Here is a 16,649-nt window from a genome sequence, read left to right on the forward strand (position 1 = left end):
AGCCTGTTTCATTGTAACCAATTTCGATATGTCGGACTTTATCTACATTAATTTCAAACGTAAGTCAGGTTCAAGTTGCAACCGTGTCCTATATTTATTTTTAATTAATAGCATGGCTGAAAACCCATCTTTTCGCAAAGATATGATGTGTTGAAAGGCATTAAAAAATTTATCGCTTTGTCGGAAATATACTTATATTCATCTCTTCTTTTTAACCAAAAATTGCATAAGTTATCTTTTTTGAACTCATTCATGAGATTTCTGTCACATGAAATATCTATGAGTTGATCTCTTTCTTGAATTGAAAAATTATCCAGCACAGTATCCGAAAAAGAAAATGGATCTCTTATCCAACTTTCATTTTCTAAATTTTCAGGAAAGTAGGAATGAAAATTATTAACGAGTCCTATGCAGAGTTTTTCTATATCTTCAATTAGTTGTTCATTCAGTGACAGATCATTTTCCTGGAGATACTCTTCTAATGTTGGTAATGTAGCAATTTGTCCTTAATTATGTATTCTAGTTTTTTCATAGCTGCATTTATTTTGTCATGTAAAGTAAAGACAGTTATATCGGAACCTTGTAAACTAGAATTCAGTTCGTTCAGTTTTCCAAAAATATCGGCCAAATAAGCTAAACGTGATAGCCAGAGTTCGTCAGTAAAACAATGGCGGAGTTCAAATTTGAATTCTGACCGGAATATTTGGACCTCTGAACGTAATTCGAAGAGTCGAGTTAAAACTTTTCCCCTTGACAACCACCGTGCATTCTGTGTGTAAAAGGAGCTTATTATGGTTACTGCCCATTTCATTGCACAAAATTGTAAACAATCGTGAATTTAGGGCCCGACATTTAATAAAATTCACTGCCTTCACAGATTGATCTAAAAGAGTCTTTAGTTCTGTGGGCATTGCTTTGGTAGTTAGTGTGCACGATGTATGCTGCAATGTGTAAACTTAGCATCTGGTGCAACTTCTTTAATTTTGGCAAAAACACTATCGCGATAACCTGTTATTGAACGTGCACCATCAGCACACACTCCTACACATTTTTTTTCCAATTTATTTCATCCCCATTAATAAACTCATTAATTTTCTTAAAAATCTCATCCGCTGTGACATGATTTGGAAGAGGCTCGCAAAATAAGAATTCTTCATCTATGACTTGTACTCTTTCATATCGAATATAAGCCATCAATTGTGCAAAGTTGTTTACGTCTGTACTTTCATCGAACTGAATTGCAAAATATTTGCTTGGCTTTATATTTTCGACTAGTGTTTGTTTTACTTGAGCTGCCATTTTGTTAATTCGTCGCGAAACAGTGTCATCTGACAAAGAAACAACAATCAACTTGGCTGCTGCTGCTGTAGGGCCAAGAATAGACATCACAATGTCTTTGGCTGCAGGTAATATTAAAGTTTCTCCAATAGTATGTGGTTTTGCAGTTTGAGCAATTCTCAAACTAACCAAATATGATGCTTCCTCTGCTCGTTCGTTAATTGTAGTAAAAGAATGAAGCGAAAGTTTGTTAGTTTTCATTTCATTTCAGTTCGTTTTCTTTTAAAAAAAGTCGAGAGGGCTACCTTTTAAACAGGCGTGTTTGTTTTGAAAATGCCGTAGCAGAAGCGATGGTTTCATCGAGTGATTCGAAAATGGTTCGTAACAAATAACGCACTGGGGCCTGGGGTCGTTTTCATCCTCGTTCCAAAAAAATCCATATTCCAAATAATTTTCATTATACTTTCTTGTAGCAGTAGCATTTCGTTTTCTAAATGCTTCGTGAGATTCAGGATTAAAACTAGAAGTGCTAGCTGTGTCAGTGTCGTCTGCCAGCCGTTTCCTCTTCGATTTTTCAATTCCTAACCCTTCGTACATGATAACGAGGATATTGTCATTATAATATTACATTATATTTTATTTGACATTATAATGTCAAATAGAGTGAGGCTACTGTTATTATATTCTGTATACTTTGCTAGTGATCTCATTCATAAACAAAATTCAGCACCTTCCCGGGCGTTCGCAAGAACATCGCATCTCGGGAGTGGTAGTGTCTTAACAGCGGTGACAGCATAAATCAAAAACGGCACTTCACATTCATATACGAATATAAACATAATATTTATTTTTAATATCATCTATGTTAAATAATAACTTTCCTTTATTTTTTTTAACAGAATATCACATAATTAACTTAATAAAATACATTTTCACGTAAAATAATATATTACTCTTAAACTTGCAACAATCTGTTGCTTTTGTCTTTCATTATGTTATATGTACTTTGTTTATTATAATTTTTTTACATACAAACATACAGTTTCAAAATAAATATTAAATATTAAAACCCTTATGACACGCTAATGAGACTTCGCATCTGAAAATTCACACAAAACTGCAATAACATTTATTTGTTCGTTTTATTCGATTCGCCAAGCTAAATTCTTTTAACAGTCTACTCGTTACAATATTAAAATACATTTTTATGAACATTTATTTAAATATTTTGTGTAAAAATTGTACCACCAAAACTAACGTAATGTACCATTAATGGTACATGTACCACAGTTTGAGAAACGATGGTCTACGCTATTTGTCAACACGTGACTAAACTGAGTTACTAAGTTTAGTGAGTTTAGTGGTTAAACTTAGTCTCTAAACTTTTTCTGGTGTATGTCAAATTCACTGCAACTTGTCCCATATGATACAAAATCACCTTTCCATATGTAAGAGAATCCCTACTTCCTCTTTCGTATTCAGCTTCTTATCTGACAAAAATGAAAGAATGCAGTGTGATAGTATAGCAATCATGACTTGTTCCTCTACTTGCGTTGTTATTCCTTTAAAATCAATATTTCTGGTCTGTCAATGTAGAGGTAATCGTTTAACTATGTAGTTAGTATCTTTAACCTGTCCTTAGTGAAAAACAACACCTAAAATTTTCATCGATGGTTTTGTCTTTATCAGATTTAGCAGTTATCAAATCAGAAATGTAATCAAGAATTTAAATTAAAACTTATGAGGGTAAGGACTGATAATGTATGATGAGATAAGAGCTCACCAGGACGACGCAGCTGAATTTATTTTTTCATAAAAAAATAAATTCAGCTGCGCCGTCCAGAGTTACCCTTTATATTGAGACCCTTGTCTAGATATAACTGGGATCTTTTCAGTCGAAGGACATATCTACTGAGCCTCGATGGTTTGTTTAATATCACTGCAAATGATTTGCTCTCACAAATAAGGAACGTAACATATCTACAATTATCAACATTATTCTGACCGTCCTTAGGGATTTTCAGTCCATCCCTTTGGGTCGAAGTCAATACACTTGTGAGGAGAACCATATTAAAAAGTCGTGATAGATATATGTTACCTGTTGGTCAGAACTTTATAAAATAAAATGCGATTGGTATAATGTACTACAAGTGCAATATTTTTTGTCTACAAGGGATTTACTAGCTTACTTTTTTTGGCATGATCATTGATCTACTCAACCAGTTATGATGTGTAGAATGCAATATTTCTTTTATCGGAACACTCAAGATGAGTTATCTACTTTTCGAAGAGTCATGTAACTCTTGATAATGAAGACAAAAAAACAAGTGCCCATGATTCCTCCTTGATCATATAAAAAGAAAATTATTGTAGTTCCTAATTTTAAAGATAATTTTATTCACTTTTCTTGTAGATTTCCTAAGAGTCATTTGATATTTGTTTCTACCATATGTTTCTCAACACTCCATTTCTGTTGTAAGTCAAAGAATTCTTGGTCTATTTCTTCAATAGGTTGCTTATATTTCAAGATTATTTATTGAATTTTGAATACAAGTCTGCCTGTTCTTGAGAAATCTGTGAATTTCAACGAAAAAAATAAATGGCATCCAGTTTTAATGAAAATGAAAATGAAGACAATAATTACAAGCAAATTTTCATATGCATATATTTATATATTTTTAAGGCAATCCAACCTATAATGCATGAGTATAGCAGTTAGGCTAATGATTATAAAAACCAAGGTATCCTGATTCTCTTTTATGCTTAGTTTTATATAAATCACAAATCGATTATAATAAATATATTAAATATGAAAAACAAATTGCGTGAGTGTTAGTTTATCATATCGGTAACATCTTTCCTTACAATTTTGCTAATAGATTGCACACATATTTTTTTTTAAAATATATCTGATTTGTTTTCTCTAAGACCAAATATTACAAAAGTAAGTGATTTTTATAGACTTTTTTTTGGTCTAAGATTTGCATCATGCAGTATGTTTTCCCCAAGGTACTTCGCCATTAATTTAGCTTTGGTTCACTAAACGCTTGTTTGAAAATTCTACTGAATCCTGTTAGTATCGCCAACACTTCTAAAGAATTTTCTAAAAAGAAAAAAGAAAGGGGAAATTCTCCGTTTGGAAAAGGAATATTCCCATTTTTTCAGACTAGTATGTGTAGGCTGAATGAATGAATTAGCATCAGGAACAAATTTTGACCTGCATAACGCCTAACGGTACTGTTGCAGAAGGGTGAAGCTTAACGCTTCTTATATTCCCCGTTGTCTGAACCGGAGTAAACATCGGTAGGAATAATTTATGAGCATTTAGCTCGTCTTGTGGGGGATGAGGAATTAAGTGATATCATAGGAAAGTAAGTTTAGGCCTTTGGTACTTGTAGAGATCATATTCGTTGTAATCTGCAGCTTGTTTTGTTTCGGTGCGCGGCCGTTTGAGAAGAACTTCACTGCTAGAGAGCAATGGAGTGTGGAGATATCTGGAATATTGGTATCATAGTGAATCTGTTCGTTTTTGATGAACCATGGAGCGTCTTGTATCAGCCGCAAGCATTTGTTTTGCACTCGTTGCAATTTTAGTATATTTAGCTTTCGCTCCAAGCTGGAAAGGCATAGGTAATTATAGGACGAATCACCATCTGATGAATTAATAGTTTGTTCCTTGTGTTTAATTTGCTGTTTCTATTAATCAAAGGATAGAGGTGAACGAGTGTTTTAGAAACTTTCTCACAGATGTGCTTGATATGACTATTGGAACCAGTCTTATTTAGTTTCTGTTTGCCATTGGATTTTAGTATTAAATAGTTGAATCTCCCCGTTTGGGAGATACTAGTCTTCTGATGAAGAGTATGGCTGCACTTTTTGAGGGTTTACTTGCATCCTGCAATCTGTGAACCATTTTTCTAGCATAGAGATACTGTCTTGAAGTTGTTGTTGAAGATCGGAGAGATCTTGTTAATACTCTCTGTATATAAAGCCGTGATGGACGTCATTGAGTTCTGTAGATTGAATGGGGGGAGAGAGATTTGTGTTTGCTTCTAAGATTTTTTAAGAATTTCCAGATTTAGTGATCTTCAGGACTTACAGATGTAAACTTATTTTCCCATTGCTGATTTCTGAAATTTTTCAGAACCTCTCTGACTAAACTGTTGAGTTTGTTGGAGATTTTTTTGTAGTGTAGCATGTGTGTTATTATATATTTTCCTCGGTTTGGTCTTTTCTCTAATTAGATTTATGATATCTTCTGGAAGACGGCTAGGCTTATAAGTAGTTGTAGTCTTGGTAACTGCTGATAATGCTTTATTGATTTGATTATTCAGATATTTTTATTGCTTTGTCCCGGTTCATTGTGGAAATACAGTGGATCATGTGTAAGTAAAGCCGGCTCTAAAAATTCGGACGATCCCTAGACCACTCAATAGTGGGCGAAAGATCGTTCATCTCAGCGTTGGCTCCACTCAGTGATGGCCTTCCACCCACTACCACACCGAGCAGAACCGCTCATATTCCGAAGAAAACATTCACCGACAAAGCCCCTCACCAGGCCGTGCCGGAGAACACTTTCCCAGGAGACTCAAATTGCTCCCTTAAGGCAAAAACCTTAAGAGAACGAACTCATATTAGCAATCTCACTTGTTTCAACCTTTTTTGAGGTCTCCTCAGTGAGTAGCTAGACCTGGAATATCATTGTGGAAACAAACAGCGGATCATCCTTCCCAAGCAATGAAGAAATAAAGGCGGGAGAAAATTCTGAAATTCTGATATGATAACTGATAACTGATCTGGCATGATGGATATCAGTCCCAAGGACTCCAATCCCTTTGTCTCTATGAAATAGTCTTGCATTAAAGATTAGCGAGCACTTGGCTCACCCTATTTAGAGCTGTATGGAGGCACCTGAACCGATAAGCAGAGCTGTTTTCGGGCGCTTATATTTCCACCTGTCGTGTTCGTCATAGTTAGAAGACTCTCGAATGAGTTGATTTGGATGAACAGCTGCTTTGGCAAAATAAGCAGCAGCACTGTTATGGAGGAACGTGGGAATATCTGGAATATCGGCATCACGGTGTAAGAGAGCATTTCTGACAAACCACGGAGCGTTAAAAATCATACGGAGGCACTTGTTTTGAATAACTTGTAGCTTGTTGATGTTGGTGGGGGAAGTGTGACCCCAGGCTGGAGATCCGTAAGTTAACGATGGTCTGATAATTGTTTTATAGATCCGTAGTTTGTTTTCAGTGCTAACTTGACTTCTTCTATTGAGGAGAGAATAGAGTTGTGCAATTGCAGAGTTTGCTTTTTTGCATGCATAAACTATGTGGGAGTTAAAGTTTAAGTGGTTATCAAGCTGAATGCCTAGATATTTGGTACTAGATCTCCATGGGATGGCTGTGTTAAAAAGTTTAACTTCTCCAGAGTGAGATGCTTGTCTTCTTGTGAAGAGAATGGCAGTGCTTTTATCGGCATTTACAGATATTCTCCATTTTCTGAACCAGTCCTCCAAGTTTCTTGCTGGAGTTTGTAATCGCTGAGTAGCTATATTAGGCCTGAGAGATCTGCTAAGAATTGCCATATCATCCGCATAACTAGCTATAGTGATTAGTGATGTGCTAGGAACATCAGAAACAAAGATGTTAAAAAGCAGCGGTGAGAGCAGCGAGCCTTGAGGGACACCAGCAGTGATTTTTTTCAGTGAGGATCGAATTCCGCGCAACTTGACCTGGATTTTACGGTCCTGTAGAAAGGAGTTAATAATTTTAGTAAGGTAAAGAGGGATGTTGGCTGTAATTAATTTATAGATGAGACCTTTATGCCACACCTTATCAAATGCTTTTGCAACATCTAAAAAGATAGCTCCTGTGTGCTGTTTCCAGTTAAAGCCTGTAGTGATGAATTCAGTCAGTCTGTGAATTTGCTGTGTAGTGCTATGTCCGGTACGGAAACCGAATTGTTCTTTCGGAATTATGTTATTTTTATTCACCTCCTCATTAAGTCGGTTGAGAATGACTCTTTCTGCGATTTTTCCTAAGCATGATAAAAGACTGATAGGTCTATAGCTCTGTGGCATTTGTGGTGCCTTACCAGGTTTAAGGATAAGGAATATATCAGCTTGTTTCCATCTTGAGGGGAAATAATTTAATCTCAGAATTGCATTAATAATGGCTACTAAATGCATGACAGCTTTGTGTGGGAGGGCTTTAATTGTTTTGTTGGTAATTTCATCTGGACCAGGTGCTTTTTTGTTTTTAAGCTTCCTAATGATTGAATAGACCTCTTTAGGTGAGGTGGGACAGATATTTTCACAGCTACAAGGTTTCCGAAGCACAGAGCGTACACGACGGTGTATCCTCTCTATGAAGGTCAGATCAGCATGCGTATAATTAGGACGGCACTGAAGCTGGAGGGCATCAACGAAAGCTTCCGCTTTTTCATTATCTCTGTAAACAAGACCTCTTTCTCCGTGAATGGGCTGGATGTTAGAGCGATCTGTACAGAGAGCTTTAGTCAACTTCCACAGAGAATTATCTTCAGCTTTGAGAGAACAGAGTTTTCTTTCCCATTGCTGGTTTTTGTGATCTTTTAATGCATAACGAACTTGGTTGGATGCTCTATTTAGTTCTCGACGGTCTTGCAGAGATAGTGTGTTGTGATAGCGGCGTCTGAGTCTATTTTTGTTCCTGATCAGAACAAGGATTTCTTCAGGAAGTGAGTTGACTTGAGCTGGGGTGGAAATAGAACAAGCTGCGGATAAGCCAGCGTGTATTTTACATTCAAGATTGTTGACTGCCACGTCAATTTCTTCACAGGTGGAGATAGTAGGTACTGAGTCTATGATAGAGTTCATTTTAGCCTTGAATTTTGCAAAATTAGTGTGGGATTGGTTGGGAATGAGCTCAGGCTCCCCCCCTAAACTTAAGAGTACTGGATTGTGATCTGAGCTGAGCTCGTCAACCACTTGAAGTTGAAATTGATGACAAATATTGTTAAAAATAGCAATATCCAAAACATCAGGTCTACCGATCGCTCCATAATGAGTTGGCTCGATTGGGCCTGCAATAACAATATTTCTCTTTAAGGCAAAATTGTAGAGGATCATTCCGTTGTTGTTAAAACTCTTGCTGTTCCATAAAGGATGCTTAGAATTGAGATCTCCTGCTACAATTATTGCTTCATTTGTATCTAGTAGCTGAGAGAGAGATCAGAGGGGAGTAAACGTTTGCCAGGGGGGTTGTATACAGAATAAATCTTTAAGCTGCCTGCATTGTTAGTATGAATTTCTATGCCTGTCTCCTCGAGGTTAGATGTATTAGTCTTCTTAATCTCATTATAGCGGATGCTTCTTCTGACAAAGATGGCAGTGCCTCCACCTCTGGCATTGAGTCTGTCATTTCTAAGTAATGAGTAGTTTCTGAGTTTGGGATTATCGCAGGGACGTAGGTGAGTCTCATTAATGAGGAGAATATCAATTTGTAAGTGATCTATAAGTTCCTGTAATTCCAAAATTTTGTTGTTGAGACCGTTTGCATTCCAGAATATTATCTGTATAGAATTTGATGTTGAATCTGGATTAGTCATTAATCATGGAGAAGATGACTTGAGTATTCCTAAGGAATTTGTTGGTATCGGCCTGGCTTGGATTTGTTTTGCTGAAGGCCATTAGCATCTCCCCTAGTGAGGCAGCGAGAATTGCTGAGGAATTTTGACTGCTAGCTGCAGGGAGTACCTCGGTGTTACGTGAGGAAACCACAGAAGCATAAGATTTATCTGGTGTAACTTTTCGTGCTTTGATTTCAGGCACAGATCTCACATTATTTTTCTGCGTGGGCTGAATTAACTCCTGTCTAGGTTTTTGAAGGTTGGATGGGTGGAGAGAACAGCCCTTGTAATTAGCAGGATGTGGGCCACTGCAGTTCGCACATTTAGCAGGTGTGGACTTTGGCTTGACGCAAGTGTGCGAGGGATGGTTGCCACCGCATTTCACACACTTGTAGTCTGCTTTGCATAACATTTGCGCATGCCCAAATTTTTGGCAGCGATGGCATTGACCAGCCGATGCCTTTCTTCTTAGTGGCTCGGTCTTGATGACCAAGTTGCAGACTATTTTAAGATCATAAATTTCTCTCTGATCTTTACTGATCTCTACTAAGACCAGAGGCATGGGACGCTTGTCTGCTCGATACATTCGAGAAATCTTGATCGGCTCCAAGCCTTGTAATCTAAGGTCAGTAGCTATTTCTTCTGATGTTATGTTTTCTACCAATCCTCTGATCACTACCTTGAGGTTCTTTTCACTTTTGAGTTGGTAAGTATGGTATGGAAATTTATGATCGTCCATAAGTCTGGTTAGCTGGCGGTAGTCCGTTGTTCCTTCAGGCTGTATGCGGACTCCGTCATCTGTGTTTTTGGCTGATGAGAACTTGCTGTTATTTTTCTTCATCGTCTCTGCAAGCAACGACCATTTTTCCTTAGATCGCAAGACTACTGGTGGGATCCTCTCTTTGGGCTGTATCGGTATATTTGTCTCTGTTCTTGCACTAGATTGTGCTGATGTGTCCATTTGAGGTGCAAATTCAGGTTCTGCAGCAAGAGACTCTTTCTTTCTCTTCTTTCTGCTGACTTCCTGATAATCATTGGAATCTATGTCAGTTGTTGTGACATTGTCATGTGTACTGTGAGGAGAAATTTCGGAGGTTTGAGGGTCTTCTGTCTCGACCTCCATAATCTGATGAATTTCAACTCTTCCTGGCCATTTCGTGTGCAAAATGTTACCAATTTGCCGAAAAATAGCTAGAAGTTCTTTGAAAGAGAGATCCTCATATGGTGAATCCATAATTAAATCTAGACTTGAAGTGGGGGAAGGATCTGCCTTGTCCCTTCAACCACCAAGTGCTGCACAGGGCAGGGAACAGGAGAGGGCCTGAAAAATGTTTTTGAAGATGAAATAAAAGTCTTACCTGCTCTGATGATCGAGCACTCTGTTGACGCTGGATAATGCACTGACGAAAATTAAACGACTGTTTATAACAGCAAGCTATTAACTACTATTACAATGAATAAACATAAAAAATAGCTAAAACATATCAATTAAATTCACAATTCATCATCAATAATACCCGATACGAAACACTAACACACTCGACTGATAATTCTAAAATCAGAATTCTCAACATCGACTACTCGAGACGCCATCTTGAATTCCCTTCAACTACCGTCACGATAAATGCAATATAATATTGTAATGATAATGTAATGATCAAATTCTGATATGATTCGTTTATCTTAACTTTTGTTTGTATTCTGTTTATAATAAATAATGGTGTATAGTGATATTTGTAATATTAATATTTTGCCTTCATATTAATGAACTATATGCACATTAATATTATTTAGGTAATATAATATTAATATTATATATATTATATTTAGACTGAAAATGGATTATTCATTTTCTGCTGATGTAAAACTTAATCGTAAATACCGTTAAAGGATAGAAATATAGAATAGCAGTATTGTTCCGCCATTATTGTTTTAATAATTTCATTATTAAAAATTTTATTAAATTGATTACTAAGATACTGAAAAACTCCTTTATAATAAATATTGAACAATTTTAAAATAAAAATTATATAAATAATGCATTAATGTTTTTAATAAATAACTCTTTTCAAAAAATAATTAAAAATGCTAATAAAGACACAATAGCACGTTTTATGTATATTTTATTCCAATATAAAATTACATATTTTACAAACAAATTTTAAAATAATAATACTAATAATAAATTGTAATGGCATATATTTTGTTTTTTACATAATAATAATAATAATAATAACACACTGCATAATGTTATATTTTACATGTTCCACTAAACACAGGAACGGGGTTTTTTTTTAGTTGTTAGGTTAATTTCTGTTTTTCAGCTGCCTGAAAACTCGACTATCACGACATGTCAGCTAATAGGAAAGTTAAAAAAAAAAAAAGAGTTCACTGACGTATTATCTTGTAGAAGTAAATAAAGAATTTAGAGTGTAATTTCTTGTGCGGACTCGCTGGGTGCTTGAGTTTTGCGTTTAATCCTTAGCATTGATTCTTCCTCCTCTTCGGCATTGTAAATGTACTCGAAATCATCCTACAAATAATAAATATATAAAGACAATACAAATAAACTGTTATGAAATTCTTATGAAATCTTACGAAATTCTAATAAATCTTATTTCTAATTAAATGATAAAATTCTAATAAGTCTTATTATTAGAATTTTATCAATTAATTATTATTATTTTATTAATTAAATGATAAAATTCCAATTAAATCTCATGAAATTCTAATAAATCTTATTTCTAATTAAATAATAAAAATTCTAATTAAATCTTATGGAATTTTAATAATTGTAATTAAATCATGAAATTCTAATGATTCTAACATTAAGTTAAAAAGTTTAAAATATCTGGAAATACATTTGGAAGTCAAACATAAGATAGTGATGTTTATGGTTAAAACTTCTTTATTCAGGATACCTTCATTGGTACTACAATGAAGGAAGGCTCTCTCTCTAAGTTAAAAAAACCTACAAAAGTGAGCATTTAAATGATAGTACAGACTGGAAAATGTTATTAGATTATTCAATGCTATATTATGTAAAATAATGTTAATTTGATGCCTTTAATTCCCTTTCTGTTTTCAATAGAATTCTCGTTCTATACAGGTACAAAGCACGCAATTCATATTGATGACAGTTTATGATTGAAATAATTCATGCTTGCAATTATTCAACCTTGAGAATCTTTAACTTTCACTAGTCTACAGAATGGCCTTCGCACAATTTTCAACGAACTGATTTGTTTATTGCTTACAAGCTTCCTCGTTTTCAGAAGAGACAGGCAAATAACAGACGTTGCTCCTTGAAGAAACCAGATGAACTGGTTGTGTTATTTGTTTTTTTACTTTATTTTATTTAATTTGTTAACACAAAAAATCTCAATGCCGAAAGTTTTTTAGAAAAACATTCATTTCAAAACAAGTGTCAAAAATGTTTCAAATGTTTATTGAATAATAAAATTCTCATGCTTTAAAATCTCTCTCTCTCTCTGCACTTGGATTTTCATCCCACAAATCGGCTGTTAGAACACACGCACTTAACAGTCATAACCCAATGGTTCCATAGCCACAGATGCTTCGGTATTCGAAACAACCCAACTCACTGTCACCTTCGTGTGAGACTGCTAACTCAGCTTCAGATGAAACGCGCTTATAAACTTCGTTTTCTAAAGAGGATTCGAATCCATGCATTTCTAACAGGAGGGCAAAAGTTGACACGCCCTCAACACTACTCAACAGAGTTGCATAGAGTAGGCAACTGGCCATAACACTAAATATTTTCATTCTTTCGCGTGACATATAATTTTAAAGGTTTAACTTAATTTATAATAAATAAATAATGTTAAATATATAATACTTTTAAATTATTATAAATATGTAATAAATATCAATAATAAATCGTATTGAAAATTAAGTATAAATTTCCAATTATATATATATAAGAAAAGTATCTTTGAAAATTATTATTTATGATGGCGGGCATGAAAAAACATCTGAGTCGCCACTTTTACTGAACGTTATCATCTTGCATGACGGATATTAAATTGGCACCATTTATTAAAATGAAATAAAATTGTCATCTTTTATTCTGTATTAACGTTAATTTTTCTCTAACTATTCAAGTTTTTTTTATGATTATCTTTATTTTGGATAGTCATAAATTCGATTTTTTTTTTTTGTAATTTTCTGAATATTCTTCACATTCCGCTTAATGAACTAACATGCAGGAAAAATGCAATCTCCTAAAATCTTCCAGATGCATTTTACAACGACACGTGATTTCCATTTCAAATTCAAGAATGTTCATTTCTGTTTCTAGTCAAGTTCATTATAAAAAGTGTGCTTATTATTATTATTGATTACTTATTATAATTTCAGTTGCTACTTATTTATTTACTTGACTAGACTGGTTGTTTTCAATCCTATAATCCAAATATTTGCACTAGTCGCATTACTAAAGTTGTTTTAAGTACATGTTAATGTAACCGAGTTAATGATTAACTCGTTTACATTGAAATTTCCTGAAGTTTCTGTGTGATTTTCCATAACAGGAGGTCAACAACTTTTCAAGGATTTTTTTTCCTTTTTTTCCTTGGAATAAAAATACTTTTTCATTTGCTTACTAAAAGCATTCTGAAATAATAATATTTCAGAATCCCATCTCATTTTCATCCTAATCTCACTGCAGATAACGTCTCTTTCCTTCATTGTACTACACAGCGTATAATTAATCTTATCAATGTTAGATTAAATTAATTCCCATGTTATTAAATATTTCCACCACGAAATTTCCATCTACAGTACTAACTGACACCGATTGACGCGTCCTAAGAAATCTGGTTACTGTATCTTACCATATGCTCTTAGAGAATTTCTATTTGGTGAGCAAACAGCCGTAAGAAATCCATAAAGTTTTCTACAACACATCCTAGCTGCATGCCTTGACTTGTCACCAAAGAGCTACATTTCGTATGCTTTTGTTAACAACAACGAATGCGCATAATTTATTGGCGTTGGGAAAAGATACTGATGGTCTCCAATCAACAAATGAGTGGCTTAAAAGGGAACTGAAACACAGCATTACCAACATTCTACTAGAAATTAATAAAAATTAGCAATTACAGATATTATTTCTCCACAAAGGTACGACATCACGCTATTCATTTCTGTCAATAAAGACATTTTTTTTTTAGATCTGCATGATCGCTCAAGCCTATATTATCTCTCGATGTCTTTCCGGCATCAAATTCACAAGCAGAGATTATTTGATTACACACTTCAGTCGTCCCTGCGTATGCTTTGATACAAGATTCTTATATATTTCTCACAAACGAAGAAAAAAGAAATATTTATGAAGTCTATACTGAAAAGCTCGTAAGACTGCTTCAACTCAATCTGCATCCATTGTTTTGGTTATCATTGATTTCTTCCTATTGAGGAAGAAACTGGTTTTCTATTGAGAAAACCAGTTTCTGACAAATATTTATGCTATGTCACTCAGGTGGATCTTATTAGTGTTCCTCGGTTAATTTCTTTTACGCAGTAACTGAAATCCTGAATTCAGAAACTGAAAGCAACACACTTTCGGCTTCACTGTGATTGGAACCATTTTTACACTCAGAGACATACGAGCAAAGCAGTAGGTCGTCACTTTCTATCGGTGCTACTAAAATTGGGTGATTTTCTGGATCTATCATATAATTAATATTAACTACTTCAAGAGAAAGAAAATCTAAAATAAATTAGACTTAGTATCATAATTTTCATTAAGTGTATATGTTGCTACTACGTAGTTCTACTGAAACAAGTATAAAGTATAAACAAGTACAAAGTATATCGCACACCTTTCACTAAAATGAAGTTTACCTACATGTATTGTTTTCCCCATACCAAAGTTAATTCAATATTTACTCCTTTGATTGATTGATTTTAATCCTATTATTTATAAAAATAAAATTTATAATATCTCCTTATTAAACATAAGATTGATTGGTTTTTCTATTTCTATTTTATATAATCAAACATTTCCTTATAAAATTTTGTGTACTGTAATAAAGTAGTATAAATCAATGCGTATTTCGATGCAAATAATAATGAGATTATTGTCATTATTGCAATTTATATTTTCATCTATTGCAGTAGTTTGTTATTATTCATATCACAAGTAGTCATTTCATGTCATTTGTATTGTCATAAAACGATAATGAAAAACCAGTTCTAGGAAAAGTAGTGGGTAGTAAGATGAAATGCTCAAGGACTAGCCAGCATATGTTTAAATTTTCCTTCTAAGAGTAACAGTTGCTGATTTGAAAAACAATAATTATTTCTAGATAATTTGGTTGTCATTTAATGACAGAAAATGTTTTTCGTAGCTTAAATGCTTTGGTACACGAGATTCTTATATATTTCTCACAAACGAAGAAAAAAGAAAGAAAAAAAATTTGAATTTGAATAAATCTAAACGAATTAAAGTACAAGAAATCAACACTAGAAGGTGCCATTTTTAGTTTAAATTTAAACTAATTTCTATTTACACATTTTTAAATTTACTAAAAATTTAAAATTTTACAGAAAGCAGCTTAATGGTTCTGGCTTACGCTAGAACATTACTCGGAGACTTTCGCGAAGCATCCTAATAATAATAATAATAATAATAATAATAATAATAATAATAATAATAATAATAATAATAATAATAATAATAATAATAATAATAATAATAAACCTATTATCAGGTTTAATATTATTATTATTAAATTAGTTCATCAGATATGACACAGCCTATTTATTCAGGATTTACAGCAGTTTTGTGAATTGCTTAAGGACCATATTTCGGCCTCACTCATAGATTTGAAATGTTATTCCTAAAATGCACGTTTAGCAGCGTTTGAGAAAAATTCAGCAGTCCTTCAGAGTTTCCGGAAGAAAAATTTTTCGATATAAACACGTGTCCATCTAGGATGGTAGCAGTATGAATTACTCGAATTCATCTTTATACCTGGATGTACACATAACTACTACGAAATATATTCACGATTAGTTTTATGTTTATGAAGAGAAAGCCGTACTCGAAGGAAACCAACCCAGTAGGGCCAATTTCTTCCGAGTTCGGCTTCTATGACAATAGTCTCAATCAGAGACATAACCCATCATTAAGGGTCATTGTTCTCGCTTTATCCTTCATTATCTTTTTATTATATCCTCCAGTAGAGCTTGGTTCAACGAAGCGCAGCAAACTCCTGATATCTTATGACCAGATAGAAGTCATAAAATTTAATTCAATCTTCTTTCCGTAATCCTCTTAGATAAATTTATCAGATTACAACTGGATGACTGATTCTGTATTATGATGAAGCCACTTTACACACCTCGTCAATCTTCTCTAAATATCTTAATGGATGTCAAGAAAATTCCCAGATTTTCTTGACATCCATTAAAAACCTTGGCATGTAAAGATGGGAGCCATAATTTGATATTCACCTGAATAAAGACTTGTATAACGGTATCATAACTTCCTTATAAATTCCTTTCTCCTATAAGTGAATCTTCTTTTAATTACGTTTACAATCTGTTGAGTTTTCTAATCTTACTAGTCTTGTGGCCTTATCAATGTGATTCCTGGACGTATCAAATAGTTTTTAAATCATTTAAAAAAACAATTAAAAAGATTTTAAACAAAAAAATCAAACGAATTTTATCGTGTCGCTTACGAATGGCTGTAAATCAGAGAATATTGTAAAATACACAGTTAATAAGTG

The 16,649-nt window shown here is 34.0% G+C and overlaps 1 protein-coding gene across 1 annotated transcript in view; it reads right to left on the bottom strand.

The window, feature by feature from the left end:
• Positions 1–11,181: 11,181 nt before the first annotated feature.
• Positions 11,182–16,649, bottom strand: part of LOC150109365 (motile sperm domain-containing protein 2-like) — a 39,543-nt gene continuing 34,075 nt past the window's right edge. Inside the window, exon 8 of the mRNA XM_090407726.1 lies at positions 11,182–11,422. Coding sequence (XP_090263852.1) covers positions 11,315–11,422 — 108 coding nt within the window. The 3' untranslated portion in view covers positions 11,182–11,314. The remainder of the gene's footprint in view (positions 11,423–16,649) is intronic.

The sequence above is a fragment of the Typopeltis vanoorti genome, chromosome 2 (genome assembly GCF_054136105.1).
Source record: "Typopeltis vanoorti isolate ZY-2024b chromosome 2, IOZ_Tvanoo_1.0, whole genome shotgun sequence".
Taxonomy (NCBI): domain Eukaryota; kingdom Metazoa; phylum Arthropoda; class Arachnida; order Uropygi; family Thelyphonidae; genus Typopeltis; species Typopeltis vanoorti.